Raw genomic sequence first — 16,178 nt, 5'->3', positions numbered from 1 at the left:
TTAAACAAGATGTTTCAATCACATACCATTATTTGATTCTTACTATCTGACCCTTCTGGCTTTGAAAAAAATAGAAGTATTTAGAGGAGACTATCCGGACTATACAAGCATTTCAGCTCTGAATGAAAACATTAACCCAAGCTGCTAGCATTGGGCAAAGTCCTTGTATCTGCACTTCATCGTGACTACCTATGCCTTACCATGACTTCAGCTTCCATTACTTCAGGTGTGATCTCCTAATACCTGACCTACACATTCTGAAAAGAATTTAAAGGTTTAACTGATCAGTACCTTTGCCTTCACCACCCCTCAGAGAATACTATTTCTAATGCAAGGCTATATACTGATATTTGAACAGCTGCCTTTCCTAAGGTAGGTGTTTTGGTCATCTTGACCATCATACTCATCTAAATCCACACACCTGATTTTGCATTCTTTGAATTAACAGTAAACAAACAGAGGCAAGCTAGTCCCTAATCAAGTATTTAAAGATGGCATCAGACAGTTTTGTTGTCCTGGAAGCATAACCTTCAAGATCCTGATTACATTCTAATGCCCCAGAAATGGGTTAATGACCGGCAACTCCTTCCTCCTCTTCTGCACACTGTACTTATAGCTGCACCACTCCAACACAAAGATCAAAGAAGATCTGAAGAGATATATTTGAAGACACTTATTTTAAAAAGGGAAGCAACCTAACATGCCACTTAAGTGCACTTAAAGACAGATTTAACCTTTGCCCAAACACACAACCAGTATTTAATGGCCTCCATCATCCAAAAGACAGAGGCCTTGTCATCAACAGCAGAGACTACTTTCTTTTGACAAATCCTTAAAGCAGATCTTTCCCTTCTGCATAAAAAAGACAATTTTCTCTGCTTCACTCATTTAACTTCAGTCCAATGGTAGGAGAGAAGGAAGACTGAGAAATTAGTATCCATATCATTTTCAATAATAATGACTTTTGTACATGGGTACTTTTGTACAGTTGCTTCTGCAACTTCAGAACACCAGGGACATACACTATAGATCAGCTTCCTGGTTTCAGTTAAATATTTTAGACAGTTCTTGAATGGAAGTGCAGGAAATTAATGAAATTGAGGTACTCCCAAACTATTTCAGTTTCTATATTTTGTACTCACCCAGAAGACAATGTTATAGCTGAAGAGCAGGTATTTGTACCAACAGCTGACCTCTGCATTAGAATATCGGTAATAGTGCATCTTCTATAACACAGCGCCTGCATAGAAGAGAAAAAAATTAAAAGAATCAGTCAAAGATTTTAAGAACAAAGGATTTTTTCCAGATCTTTCACTCTGTTAAGAAAGGACTATAGTAACCTGTACCACATGCCACTTGGAAGTATGTTCAAAGTCAACTCACAAACTTTTGCTTACCCCAAACTCCTTTTAAGTATTTATTGCTTAATAACTTTATCTTCTTTAAATGCACTAACATGGTAACAGGGAGGGACACCCAAAAAGGAAACTGGCTACATAACTACCCTAAGATCCGCATCAGCTTTCTCACTCCCTCAAAGCCATTGTATTTACACAGATAGCTGCCTGGACTTTCGCAAAAAGTCTAAACACACCCTATGGATTTTACATCCAACACCCCAAAGAGCTAGCAATCTGTTACAAGTGGTTACCTGGAAAACTTCAGTGTCTATGCTGCTAAATGCAACAGGGAGTTGTATTCCTTTCCGTATTTTAATGTTTCTTTATCAAAACAGTACACCACGAGAGGTTTTATTCTTAAGAACAGAAGCCACACCATCAGACAGTTGATTTGCTCTGCCGAGTTCTGTTTTCATGTTTTGTTATATGCGTGAGAGAGATAAGGTTCAACTGCAATTGTTGCTCAAACATTTCAGAGAACTAAATAAAGCTTTTTGTATTGTAGCTAACCCACTTCTGCAGAAATGCCATGTATAGAAAAACAGAGGACAAGCTCTTAAGATGAAAGCTTGGAAAGACAAAGCACTCACCCACCCAGCCAAGTTTCAGAGAACTGACCACACAACAAGCGCTGCCTACAACAGACCTCATGCAGCAGCTCCAGATTTCAATCCTCCGTGCACTTGAGACAAATGTTTTCCTCCCATAAGACATTTAGGAAACGCCTGCAACAGAAGCAACCAGAGAGAATTTTCCAAACACCTCATCACTAAGAAACAGACTTCAAGGACTATGCTGACCTGGGCATCCACAGACAGCATGCAAAAACTAAGCCTACCTAGCAAAGTCTGAAAAAGTGCCATGGAATGGTTAGCTGCAGATCACCACTGCATCCACAGTTATAGGAAGGCAAATACATTTCTTTTAGAAAGCAATCTGTAACTGGGTGTAAAAAAAAAAAAAATCCCACCAAAAGAGCAGGGAGAAAAACGAATACCAGTCAGCTTTGAGAATCCCATTCAAAAGAAGCTAAAGTAAGTTCTTTATTGTAAGTACACTACTGATCGTTTTCCAGGACAACTATGAATAACTACTATCAGCATCATCTCGGAAGAACTTGTTTTTGAAATCCCATGACAGGCATTTCAAATCTTGCCTTAAGCTGTTCCCTGAAGCTAAAGCCACACATACACAGATAGGACACATGACAGACATCTTCCGCCCAGGAAACTATGCACAGGGATCCCAGGTAGACTTTGATTTTCCTTCCAGAGTTCTCCCTGTCCCAGGCTTGGCTTCCACCTGCAATCAAACCAAGTCCTTGCATGATCCAGACATGTTCGCCTTCTTTTTTAACACCAACCAGAAAGTTTCTTGGCGGCCTAACCAGGAAATAGTTATCAGAAATGCAGAAACAGTGCAGAAAATCTAAAGAGAACATTTCAGTAAACACTCCATACTTTTACAAAGTTACAGGGAAAAAAAATAACTGGAAAGTCAGGTGACCTAGTACAGCAAGTAAGACTGAAAGATTTGTGGACAATTTCTGCTTTTTCCAAGCCAAAACAGCTGCATGTACATAAATTTTCAGATCCTACTGAAAATTGGCAGGTGTTATACTAGTTACACCGATCCACTTGACTGGAAATTGATTAATTTATATATAATAAAGCCATACATCACCTAAGTAAACTTTAAGATTATGATACCTATGCAGGTTGTTTTAGACACATTATCCACAGGCAATTCTAGACAGCATCTTGAAAGACCCTTCAGCAACAAAATACTCTCTGCTCCCCCTTTCATAGAAAACTCCAAGTTTGAAACACTTTGGTTAAGGCACAAAAGTTCTCTTGGTTGAAACGAACGTCACATGAATGCAGAAATATGCACACTACCAGAAGTGCATTGCGCTGGGCAGAGGAGCCCTTGTCCAGCAGTCGGGATGACTGCCTGACAACCTCACCGGAGAGAAGCAAGAGCTCAAAGAGCCAGCATGTGGTACAGCACAGATAAGTAATGTTCACAGACTTAAAATCCTATTGTTATGACAGGAGGGCTGTCTTGAGAAAGCTGTACAGGTTCTGCATCAGTACTTTTTCACCCTTCCTTAAGATGAAACTGGTACTGCTGAATCCCAATTCCTACCTCTCCCTAAATCAATACCGGGTTCACAGTAGCTGTGAAATATTTTATCCACTCTCTCAGAGCCTCCATGGATTCTCAGGGTAATTAACAGCAACATCCTCAAAAGCTTATCAATTTGTTACTGTTAAAAAAAGAAGCACAAATACAGATGAGGAAGAGAATTTTGGTATCACCATGTTTTTATATCATTATGTACAAGACTACTTGATGTAGCCTTTTAAATTGGAGGACTAGTGAAGAAAGCTTGCTTAAAAGCTACTATAAGAAGTTGAGAAACCTCCATATGAGATGGAATAAAACTGAGTTTAAATAAGAACTAAAACATTTTTTGTCGTGAAGAGCTCTAATAAAGAGACTGAATGTGCACAATGAACTACTAAGCTGGTTACAGAGAAACAGCAGAAAGATTAAAGGACATATTGCACATTCTTACATAAACAATACCTGCAAAATTTCTCAGGCTAGAGTATGAAAATTCACTGTTAGAACCTTAGCTTATTTCCATACTACAAAAGTTGAATCCCACTCAGTTTTAAGCAAATACTGACAAGTTCTGCTGTCCAAAATCTCATCCTATTACTAGTTTTTATGGTCACGGCTTATTTATAACAAAAACCCAACAACTAGAAAGAGACGCCAGCTAACACACACAACCTTTGTACTTTAATAATGGAAGTGTTACTTTATGGCAGTATGGGCAGTAACTGGAAATTACTTCTCTAAATGTAACCCGGTCACACACATAAGCTGAGTTTTGCAACACACATTCTTAAGATCTAGACAGTTCCATTTCCTCATGCCCTACTTCAACTTCAGTTACTGACATTTTCACCCCATCCAGCTTCACAGACAGTATTTATGCATCTTACAATTACAAAACATTGCAAAGAAAACTTGTTTGGACACAACTTTCCTAACATGCTTTTCTAAGCGTGCTACTGAGAGAACACTAGAGAAGGACCAAACAGTTGATTTTCCCAGCTTTCATTCCCTTAGAGTAAGTACATAGCTACGTCTCTAGCTCTAAATGGCAACTCATATTTTAACAATCTAGGTTCGTACACTTGAACAAGTCAGCAAGTGTGATAAATCTGGGGAAGAGAGGGAGAAGAGAAGATGCTAGGACACAGCAGCAGAACCTCACTAATCTGAGCCGTGTTCAAGTCTCCGTTTGCCCCAGCACGTATCACACAGCATACAGGACACACCAAAGTGCCTCACATCACTACATTCCTTAAAAATGGGGTTCAGCTACACAGACTAAGAGCCTGAAAGTACGACCTGAAACAGAAAGGCAAGCACAGTAATTCAGGAACCAAAATACAAGCGCAGTCTGAAGTCTTACTTTCTGTTAGGTTGCCCTCTTTGACACAAACTTGCATCGAGTCCCAGCTGCAGAGAAACTCCGCACCAGAAGCGTCAGAAGTGTCCTTACTGATAAGCACTGTTGCCTGCTTAAGTCATCACTCTGACCAACAACTTGTAACACATCTATCTGCATTTCCCCATACAACTGGGGAGGCACCCCAGCCATACCCATCACAGGACTGTCACAGGATGAAAAAGGAAAGTGATTTTTTATTTGCTCTTTATTTTCTTAATGCTCTAAAATGGCGGGGGTCCTGTACAACCAGCATGGGTTCTTTGTTGCAAGAAGCTGTCCTACAACAGCACGTGGTTCCTGAGACAGATGTTTCCTCCTGAAATACCTATATTGAGAGCAGATTTGACTTACTGCTTTTGTTTATCCGCATCCAGAGCCTTTTGGTTCTTCTTGACAGACCACCAAATGCTATATGGAGAAGTATGGTCACTACTGATGTGGGAGTGACATTCTGGCATGCGACATCTGAAGTGTAGGTATGTTTGACTGTTTTTTCCCCCAACCCTACAAATAAAGAGGCCAAACAACCCACTCAAAGCCACACAGCCACCTTTCCCATGTTTATACTAAAAATGGTTGTGTTTCCTAGTGTAGGAAGCATCTGTTAACAGATAAAAATCTGCTACCTCCATACTTCATGTACTTTGCATCACATGCTACATAACTATGGTTAGTGATACTACAAACTTGGAAGCTTCAGGCAGTCCGTAGGCAGCACTGACTAGTCACTTTCTCTACTGCACTTCTGACAAAGCAAGGCACTTTGTCTCAGCTGGCAGTTATCACCCACTCATGGCAACAGGAATTTCTAAAAATTAAATATAGAGCACAGCTGCTTTGGTAGAATTTATAACTTTGTTTACAGCTTTAACAAGGAAAAGAAGTTGTTGTTCATCAAGTGAATGCTGCCATTTCAAAAGCATTTCTACACCCACTCTTCCACTCTTACTTTCCAAATGCTATAGCAGTGACACTCACAGTCTATAGATTTTAATCCTTACAAAACAAAGCTGTGACATATTAAACAATCTCTTCTGGATATGCAAGGAAATCCTCAAAGATACCAATCTAGAACAGGAACAACTGGAACACTAATGTGCATGTCTAAGTCTAGGTCCACAAACTCTTTTGAACCTCAGGAGGCATTATAGCTTTACCACGCAGACCTAAGCCACGCTCATGTTCCAGTTAAAGCCAGTGCTGCCACCGCACCAATACCTCCTTCCCTGCCCCATCCTACAATCCACAGCCATTCGTCATCCTACTCAGCAGAAGGGGACAGTCACACAGCGAATCACTCAGCAAGTCAACCCCGCAATTTTATCAAACATGATAAGAAAGCAGAGTTGAGCCTCCCAACCCACCTTGCCAGAGTCACACGGGCACCAGCAGTGGACGCAGTCAGGTGGCAGCATGAGGACAAGGCTGGGAGGCCAGAAGCACTGCCAGCTCCCGAGTGTGCTCAAGGAAATTCAGTACCACTGAAATGCTTTCTACGCCAGCATCACAGACAACACAACACAAGGCTAACACATGGAAATGGATGAAGCTGGGGGACACCGTACAGAAGTGAGACAGCAGAAAAAAAAATTAGTTTTGTAAGCTGCTGGTCGTTCCCTCCCCAATCCATCATCCACCAATACAAAGTACTGGGTCCACATGAACCTGGTGAAGGAAATGGACACCACCGCAAGCACAGCACACAGAGGAGTGGGAAGAATTTTTTTACAATATAGCAAGAGATGCACGTTGGCCTATTGCTTCTTTAGGTGTGCCTGCTTAACTCCACTACACCATCAACACCAACTCCCTAACAAAAACATTACTTCATTCATTCAGGTCACTGTTATTAAAAATAAGCATCATTCTTTTGGAGGTGCTCACTTAATAGTTTTTTGTGGTTGGGTTGTTTGTTTGTTGGCGTGCATGCTTGTGAGTGAAGTGGAAAGACAGACACATCCCTGACCAGGAGCAGCTCAGACTTTCTTTGGGCCTTTCTGAAAAGGGCACAACCAGGAAGCACCTACAGACTGCTCTTTCCAGAGAAACTGACCACAGCAAGTCATAATGATCAGTACAGTATCAGGTGCTGGGTGTCAAGTCTTCATGCGTAAGGACTGAGTTTGGGGAACAAAAAGAAGAAAACCTGACTGGATTTACAGCTCTTACACATGCTAATCTGTCTCTGGAATGGGAGATAGCAGCACTTCTGATGATTCAGGAACTCTGCAAGGCTGCGTCATCTTCATTTAGTAATTTTGTTTCCGAGGAACTCTTACAAGGGCCTCTAAAGGAATACACACTTCTCTTAAGGAGCAAGGGTATATAAGGGTATAGTATATTTATTTCCACTGCAATCCAAAAGAGCAGAGAAACATCTGCTCATTCTTAGAAGAAACCTGAAGACTATTCAGTAAAAAGGTTTTTTTAAATTTTTTTTTAACCTGAAAGACTCATTATGCAAGGCAGACATGGCTAATAGGTTATCCTTCTCTTACTAGAGAAATAATGGCCAGAAACAAATCTTTGAAGTTAATGGAAAATACGACCAAAGCCAAACAGATTTCTCAAAATATCATCTTTTGGGGCTCTTACTTCTGTAGTATGCTGGAGGGTCAAAGTCCTCACACTGTTTGAAGAATATTTCTGGCCCAACTTGTTCCAGCACAAACTCTACACAACAATCCTCAGAACTGACCCAATCCCCTCTAAGATGGGAAGAGCTTCAGCTTTCAGTGACCAGGCTTTATTCACTGCAGCACAAACTGCAACTTAGGAAAACTTGTAAGGAACAGCTATCAGTGTTCCCAAACCCAAAACAAAGCAGCAGCAATTCAGAAGAGCCCCACAGAAGCTCTACAGACCACTGACATTATGCACCTGCTTATGGCGAAACCAGCTACTTTTATGTGGACAAGTTGAATCAGAAATACCATGTGAAAGTACTCTGAACTCAGACTGACATTCAGAATAGACACCTTGAATTCTGAAAATATACACGAGCATTAAGGAATATAATCTGATAACCTCTTCCAAACTGCCCATTTGACTAAAAAGCCACCAAATCTTCGGCATAAAAGCACTGCATTGCACAACTGCAATTCAAGAAGCCATTCAAGCTATTACTCACAGGATATTAGATCTACTTATTTTCTTAACCTAACAAAAATACAGGAAAGGAAGACTTGAAGAGGGCACACAGAATTAGCAGTCACTCTTGCAGCAATCAAAGACCACGAACAGAGGACAAGAGCACTTACAACAATCACTTCTCACAACTCTTCACACAGAAGCTACCAAAAGATACAGTCAGCTGGTCCTGCTTACACACTAGTCAGATCTTTATTCCCACTTAGCTACAAAAGCTACTAGTAATTCTAAAAAAACAAGCCACACACACACACAAAACCAGCTCCAGAAATTTCGCAGTTTTTCATTACCAAAAACTAAGCCCTAGTCAGAATGAGAACACCACGACAGAACACAAGCATTGACTATGAAAATTCAATCTGCAAATATTTTCACCTACTGACACTGAGGAGACAGAGGTACAACTCAACTCAGCCATGTACTGAATTTTACCAGGTTTATGGTATTTCTGCTCTGCTGACTTCAGGTTTGCTACAGTAGTAAGTGAACAGATAGAAACTGTCTGCTCCAATGTGCAGCAGCCCTTGACAAGGAACACCAACTACAGTGGCACCTCTGACCTTGCTGAGGAGCAATCTGCTCAGAGTAGCTGACTGCACATAAAGCGTGTATTCTGTATGCTGACTTAAAGCAAGAGACAGCAGGGGAAGCTGGAAGAGAAAGAAACATCACAAGTAAAATGAGTCCAAAAGTCAGTGATTTTCTGAACACGGGCAGGAGAAAGTGAAGGATCTTTTCATAAGCTGTCAGGCCCTCTATTAATATTTGAGGATTGCAAACAACAACAAGAGTATAAGATTTAGGCTTCACTGACCTTATTTTCTAAAGCGCTATGGAATAATCCATGTTCCCATAAGTTAAAACTCAGACTGATTACTAGGAAAAATTAAATCAACACTAGACACTTACCACAGCTCAATGAATGGCTCATTAACCCCTTGGAAGTGTTTGGAATAATCTTTCATTCCCAAGAAATAAAAAAAAAAAAAAACTATTACAGTTTCACCAGAACAGAAGGTTGCCTACGTGTTGTAACTTTAGCATTTAGAAACAAACCACAAGCTATGGTTGCCTTTTTCACTTCACAGAAAGCTCAGATGTTGGGAAACACACAAGTGTGTCACTCATTCTGACCAGGAGTTTATTCACTTCAGGGAGCAAAGCCTGTCAGAACAAGTAGCCAGAACAACTTTAGCAGACCAAAACCCCTCAGCTGCTTTCTCCCACCTCTTCTGAGTGCAGACACATATCCACTCCCTATAACATTAACAGTAGCGGGGCAAAACTCAGTCTCAAATTAAAACAACCATATAATTTGATTTTTTTTTCCCTTGCAACAGAAGGTTTTGGAGTCTTGCAAAGCAAGCATTTTCGTTGAGGAGCCAAAACTGCCAGCATGGGGAATAATTTTCTTTAGTTATCCTACAGTAGAACATATTCCACAGACACCGCCTGCTCCTTCCCATACCTCATACCTCCATACAGACCACAGGGCTTCAAGAACAAAACGGGTCCTCCACTTGCTGTACCACTTTATATCATAAGTCACAACTCGGAAAAGACAGGAAGCTGCCAACTTGCTTTGCTGACATCTGCTCTTTCTTCAGAGGACAACATCCTACACTTTTAGACATATTGTGGCTTTCCTCCACTTCAGGAATGCCACTTGTTCTAGTCTCCTGTTACATTTCAGCCAAAAAGGATATCCCTTCATTTTCTTTTTTTTTTTTTTTCCTCCCCCGCAGAGAAAAACAGGAGACTGATTATAGTAATACACACTAAAGGAATGACTAGCATATAATTTTTTTTATTCCTAAAAGTATGCCTTGCTTTGGGTATAACATGCAGTCTGTTCATGTCTGCATCATATTCTTAGCCTTTATACTGAATGTTCCTATATATTTTAACAATTTAAACAAGATCTCAAAAAGCAATGAGCTTGCAGAGAAGTGAACACACCTATTTATGTGATACTAGTTACACTCACCATTTGTTCTGCTTAAGCAATGCTGCGTCCACATCAGAGACATGATGTGGAGCTGAAGCGACTGAAGACTCAATTTTTCTCCCTTCCCACCCCCCATAAGTAACAGTACTCCCGCTTTCAAATCCAGGAGGAACACGCACTCCTAACACACAGCCTCCCAGCACCATGGGATCCACCCTACCTGCGTTTGCAGCCCATTCACGCGAAGTCACTGACTGTCATTGCCCTCCCCGCATGGCACACAAGCTGCGCTCAGCCCACACTTAGGAGAACCTTGTTTTTAGGTGCCGACCAGGATGATCACAGGCTTGGGGAGCACAGGAAAAAATAGCTCTTTGTGGCCACGCAGACAGCTCAACAACGGTACAGTAATTGTTCTGCCTACCAACTGACTTTCTGGGAAAGAAAGGCACTTGTGTGACTTTCAGAACAGGACTAGCATGCGAACCTCTACCACGCAACACAGGAAAATATTAGAGAAGTGACAAAACAACATTCAAACACCTTGTCAGCCTAACCACTGCCAGCTCTTCAGGAGACCACATTGCTCAGCCCAAAGAAGCAAATGCTTCAGGAGATGTGGCAGATAGGTTTGCATAGCACCCTGCACATGCTACCACAAGGCAAGGAGAAAGAAGAAAGACCAAAGCTGCTCCAGGCTGCTAAGCCAGGGCTTGAAATGCTCCAGCCCTTCCCCCAGTAGCCAGTGCTCGCACAGGGTCATGAGAAACCGTCAATTGTTTGCTGGAAGGCTCGGGTCCTCCCCAGGGGAAGGAGGAAAAACAAGCTCTGCACCTCGTGAGGGGCTCGCCAAGAACAACATGGTGTAGCAGAGATCACGGCAGCAGAGGCTACGCAGCCATGCTGTCGGCGCTCTGTCACGCACAGACTTTGTTCTCTGCAAGCAGCAAATGGCAAAGACACCAGCACAGTGAGAAGGTGCAGAAGTGAGACACAACAGCCTCACCTGGGCCTTTAATCAAAGGAGAAAACAGATACCTCTAGGGGAAAAAAAAAAAAGTAAGAACACAGGAAACTGCCATCTTAACATGCTGACAGCATTGCTGCTTACACAAGCAGCCCAGAGGAAAAAAAAAAAAAAAGCACTAAAGACACCTTCCCTTCCCATTTGTCCCAGCTGGACAAGTCTTACCTCCTGCCCTGCAGAAGCAGATCACTGCTGTGACCGCTTTGTCCAAATACCCTTCACAGTCTCACACCTTGCAAAGTCACCTCATGCTCTTCTGGGAGTCGTCTCACTAATTCCCTATCCATTAGTTTCAAATCATACAACTTTTTAAGCAAGCCTTCTTCCTCTACAGGCTGGCCATGCAGACATACTGAAATAACAGGCAGGGTGAAAAGCTTTTCTGTTTTGTACCCTTTGTTATATATAGCTTTACCACTGTGTTCATTTTCACATAACACCAAGCACTTCCCTGAGTACCATTTAATAACAAATTGTTGGGGGGCGGGCAGGGGGAGGAAATGAGTATCAAGGCCATGAGCTCCTTATCCTGGCAATCAGAAGCCTGCTGTCATGAAAGAGACCAAAGTCCAACAACTCTGATGTCTTCCTTCAGATGTAAGTTACTTGAGGCTGCTCCCTTTACTCTCTGTTCAGGGGTTCCCAGATACCAGAATACATGCCACAGCACCGATTTTATATCCCAAAGCAAGGGCAGCCAACCCTTGCTACGCAGAACTAAACACTTTTTGAAATATTAAAATTTTCAGCTTTCAGCTGCCTCTAAACACTGTGCTTCACTCTGCTTCCTGCAGCTGCTGCCACACTTAGAAAATGCTTTCCAGACAGATACAAATATCAAATATTTAATCTTTGGGCAACAGAACAAAAACCTTTAAAACAGGAAGGCTGCTGGAAAGGGCTTTTGGGTCACAGGAACAAATTTGGTTTTGTACACTACCAACTTGTCTGAAAAAAATCAAGCCAAATTAAAAACACATGAAAGCCAAAAGCTCACATTCACACATGCTCAGCAAGTACCGTTAGCACCAAAGAAGAGCTCCAACTCCATCCCGGGGCTTCAGCACAGGTTTTCAGAATGAAGACTCCTTGTTCAATTTGTTAGAACTGCCTGCTCTCTACACTGAGAGCGCACAGCTTCTTGCAATACCAGGGAAATCTGGTGAATGCGTGCCTACCCCAGAGAATGAGAGGTAGCAAGGCCCTACCTTTCTTATGCCTTTGCCTTGGACATTCAGCTTCACAATGAAGATAGCCCCAGGACTTTCAGGTTTTGCACAGACTGCTGTAAAGACAGGTACGCAGAAATAGCTCTAAGAAAATACATAAGACGACATTCCGGATAAGAACAGAAATCCACACATATCATGTATGAGGTTTACTAAAAGGAAAAGGAAAAACTGCTGTTTCTTTGCTCCCCAAAAGGAAGAGAGACAGGAAACGCTGAAACAGAACAAGTGCTGGTCCTCACTTCCAAACAAGGGCTGAGGCACAGTTTGAGCCACATAGGACATTTCCTCTTGCATTCAGCATATTTTATTTTCCTTTACTCCAAGTTTTCTGCAATAGATGATAACAGAACTTGAGAGGTGGTGTTCTGCTCAGTTTTTCACAATCTTCTTTCAAAGAAGGCTTCATTTCCAAGATTTGTGCAAACAAGGTCAGCAAAAGCCTGGTCATTCAATTCAGTAGTTTCAACTGCAAACAATGGAATCCCTTATCCTGTCAATATTGAGGATCACTATTTTCTGCAGGTTAAATCCTTTCTCTGTAATCCCCACCTGTGACATGCCTAAAATAGCAGAATTAACCCAACAACAATTTTTCAGCTCACTGACCATACTGAAGACAGCTTTTGTTCAGTCATCCAGAGAAGCTGTTTTACAATGCAAAAAACTAAGACACAAGACCTTCAATTATATTTAATTACACAGTGGCTGTTTCAAAATGAAGTTGTGTGAACCTACAACACTTAAGGTTTTTTCCTCCCTCCTTTTCCTGAGCTAAGATTTGCTAGGCTAAAATCAGATTTCAGTCATTTTGAGGGGACCTAGACTATAAAACTTTAAAACCCCCACAAAACAAACCTCAATCTGCTTTACTCTGAAGATCTCCCACATTGCTTTTAACATTTCCTTGACTGGATGCTTTTGGCTGAGCATGAGCCAAAGGACAAAGGACAAGGACACTGCTCCTGCCCGAGCAGTGCTGGGGCTGGAAGGCTGCAGCAGTACCCACCAGCAACACAACACCACTACAGCTCCAGAAGAGCCCTAAATTTTGGGGTCATGTAATACCAGGGAGAAAGACACCTCCTTTGGAGGTATCATCAGGAGCCACCTGGAAGAGAACTGTTCCTCAGTTCCTTCACCTGCTCTTCCCGCAGCAGCATTCTGCAATATTTATGCCAAACTAAAGAAAACTCATTTGTGCATTTGATTTATTGTAGGTACAATGGAAAAGCTTAACAAAGGCACACAACAACCATAGTTGAAATACATCTGTTGAAAAATAAGTTGCATGCTAGTTTTTGTTGTTGTTGTTTATGGTCTCACTCACGGGTTGGCAAGGCCTTGCTAAAGGGTAAGGTCTAGAACTAAAGCCAAGTCACTGAAATCTGGTGTTCTTTGTCTGATCTGTGCTCTATGCGATTTAAAAAAAAAAAAATCCACTTGGGTGGGGTATGGTGAAATATGTGAGCTTCAGACATGAGACAAAGAAGACTCTTATGCCTAGCTCACATGCGATTCAAGAATGTTTTTACTTGTGGGCTTTTTGTGCCATGCTGCTTTGCACTGTGGCTTCCTGGGTCAAAACGTCCCATTCCTGGTAGAAGAGGCCTCTGTACTTTCTGTATTTTGATATTTATTCTGATATTTAGATGTATTTACAATCTTTTGGGAAGCTATTTCTAAAAATTGCTGTTTCAGTGACACTATGATTTTGAACATGAAAGTCTTTTAAGGATAGAGAACATCATCATGTTCTTTGCTCCCCCAAGGACAGAGCTAGAAGAACATCGCACCCTAAAAGTATTTTCTTGCAGCATCATTAGCCAGAGGATACAGAACTCCATTCCAAGAACACACGTCCTGGATTTGTTTAAAAAAAAAAAATACACAATACCTGCTAAATAGTTCCTTCCCACCCAGCTCACTCCTACTTCATACCAGGGAATAGACCTAAACTCCCACCTGACCTTTCCTCTCCCACACAACCCCCCTGTCAAGCAGATGGCAGTACTATCTCAAACACCATCCACACCTCAGTATTTAAAGTCTCACACATTTATTGTTAGTATAAAGTTGCTCAGGAAGTCACATGCCTAGCTCACTGATGGAGATAGCTGGAAAGGAAATCAGCATCCCACTGAGCATTTATAAAAAATATATACCCTGTATTTCCACCCTCAAAGAGCCGGTTTCCTTGCATTTTATCCAAAGCTCTAGGTCACAAGTTTCATGCCCCCTTGGAGAAGGAGGCAAAGAAAAAAGTGGTACTGGAAAAATCTGATCCTGCCAGATATCTTAAAATAGCCTCCCCACCACCACCTTTGAAGGCCTACCAAGGAAAGGGAAATACCAACACAAGTAACTTATCTTACTTTTAATTTATTATTTTTTAATTATTATTATTACTACTCAGAAAGGCTCCAAATGAAACCGCCTTAAGTACAAACTGAGTACAGAAAGTGAAGTTTGCCATATGCTTAACAACCTTAGCCTTACACAGACGCTTTGAAAGCATAAAAATTCTCGTTTGTTGCACACACGGAAAAAGGCCAGTGTTAGTTAGGCAGGTACAACACCATGGGGTTTGCTCTCTGCATCATTCCAAGCCTCCTCCAGTCCACCTTAAACCCTCTCCCTAGAAAGGCAGGCAAACACACAAGAGCCGCGTCTCCCCTAAAAAGAGGGAGGTTCGTACACAGAGAGGGGTAAGTCCACACAAGCCACGCATAACGTGGTAGCTTGTCAGCAGCGCTCTGCAGCAGAAACACCCCGGAATAGGAGCTCGAGGTGATACCCCGGGGACCTTGGTGGCTCCCCGGGGACCCTGGTGGCTGTGGGGCGGCCCGGGCAGCGGGGCACGCCGCCCACCATCTTGGGCGCGACGCGGGCCTCACCTGCAGCGCCGCGGGGAGCCGCCCGGCAGCCGCTCGCCCGGCGGGCGGCCTAAGACCGAGGGGAAAGCCGGGCGGGCGCTCAGGGCCCTGCGATTCCCGGCGGCACCTCGCCGCGGAAACAACTTCACGCCGGCTCCCGGAGGAAGCCTGCCTCCTCCCTCCCTCCCTCCCTCCCTCCCTCCCTCCCTCCCGAGCCCCCGCCGCGGCGCCTTAAGCACGCCCGAAATGGCTGCCCGCTGCCGGGGGCTGTGAGCCCCTCGTCCCCAGTCGCGCTCCGAAACGCCGCAATTTTAATGGGAAAAGGGGATTAGGGAGAAAGCAGCCGTGCAGCCCGCACGTTGCCCCGGCCGGAGGTCGGGACTCACCCGGGGCAGCAGCCTGCTCGCCAAGTTTCGCGAAGTTGGGAGGAGGGCGAGGTGGCGGCCGGCGAGCTCCAGGGTGCCTCGGCTAGTCCATGGGCACGGCGCGGAGCCGCCTCCAGACGCCGCCCGCCACAGTCGCCACCGCCACGGAAGCCGCTCGGCGGAGCCGCACCGAGCCGCCCCACTCGCCGCCGGTTCCCGGTGCCGAGGCGGCACGGAAATGCGCTGCCAGGCCACGCCTGCTCCTCGCACACGCAGCCGCCCTCCACACAAAGGAAGCCGTCCCCGCTGCTTGCGGGCTTGTCGCTGCCCCGAGCTTCCACCGGCCTCCAGACGGATCTGTGCCCTCTCCTCAGCCGCCGGGGGAGCCCCGATTCAGGCGCCCCCTGCGACAACCGCCGAGGCCGGGCGGGGGCTGCGAGGGACACGGCTCCGCCCCGCCCTAGCGGCCGCCCCTGAGAGCCCCGCTGGAGGAAGCCCCGTGCTCTCAGCTTGATAATAACAAATATCATTATTTTAGACGACTTTTTAGCCGAGATGGCTGCGGGGCTGCCCTGCGGAAGAGGTTCAGAAAACCGCGAGCTCGGTGGCGGGCCGGGACAGGTCGCTGCAAGGGGCGGCCTCGCTTCCACC

The 16,178-nt window shown here is 43.8% G+C and overlaps 1 protein-coding gene across 6 annotated transcripts in view; it reads right to left on the bottom strand.

Moving 5' to 3' along the window:
* Positions 1-16,150, bottom strand: part of TSPAN14 (tetraspanin 14) — a 40,049-nt gene extending 23,899 nt beyond the window's left edge. For 2 of the 6 annotated variants that reach the window (XM_040563022.1, XM_040563024.1), the window contains exons 1-3: positions 15,549-15,767; positions 12,266-12,342; positions 1,143-1,240 (exon numbers count right to left, since the gene is read on the bottom strand). In XM_040563022.1, the coding sequence (XP_040418956.1) occupies positions 1,143-1,223 (81 nt within the window). In that variant the 5' untranslated portion in view covers positions 1,224-1,240; positions 12,266-12,342; positions 15,549-15,767. Of the gene's footprint in view, positions 1-1,142; positions 1,241-12,265; positions 12,343-15,548 lie in introns of all 6 variants that reach the window. The other 4 variants (XM_040563026.1, XM_040563023.1, XM_040563025.1 and 1 more) reach the window with 4 other exon arrangements.
* Between the last annotated feature and the right edge of the window lie 28 nt (positions 16,151-16,178).

This window comes from Cygnus olor, chromosome 7, assembly GCF_009769625.2.
Source record: "Cygnus olor isolate bCygOlo1 chromosome 7, bCygOlo1.pri.v2, whole genome shotgun sequence".
Taxonomy (NCBI): domain Eukaryota; kingdom Metazoa; phylum Chordata; class Aves; order Anseriformes; family Anatidae; genus Cygnus; species Cygnus olor.
Note: the sequence above shows the minus strand (reverse complement) of the source record. Positions and strands in the feature narration are given on the sequence as shown.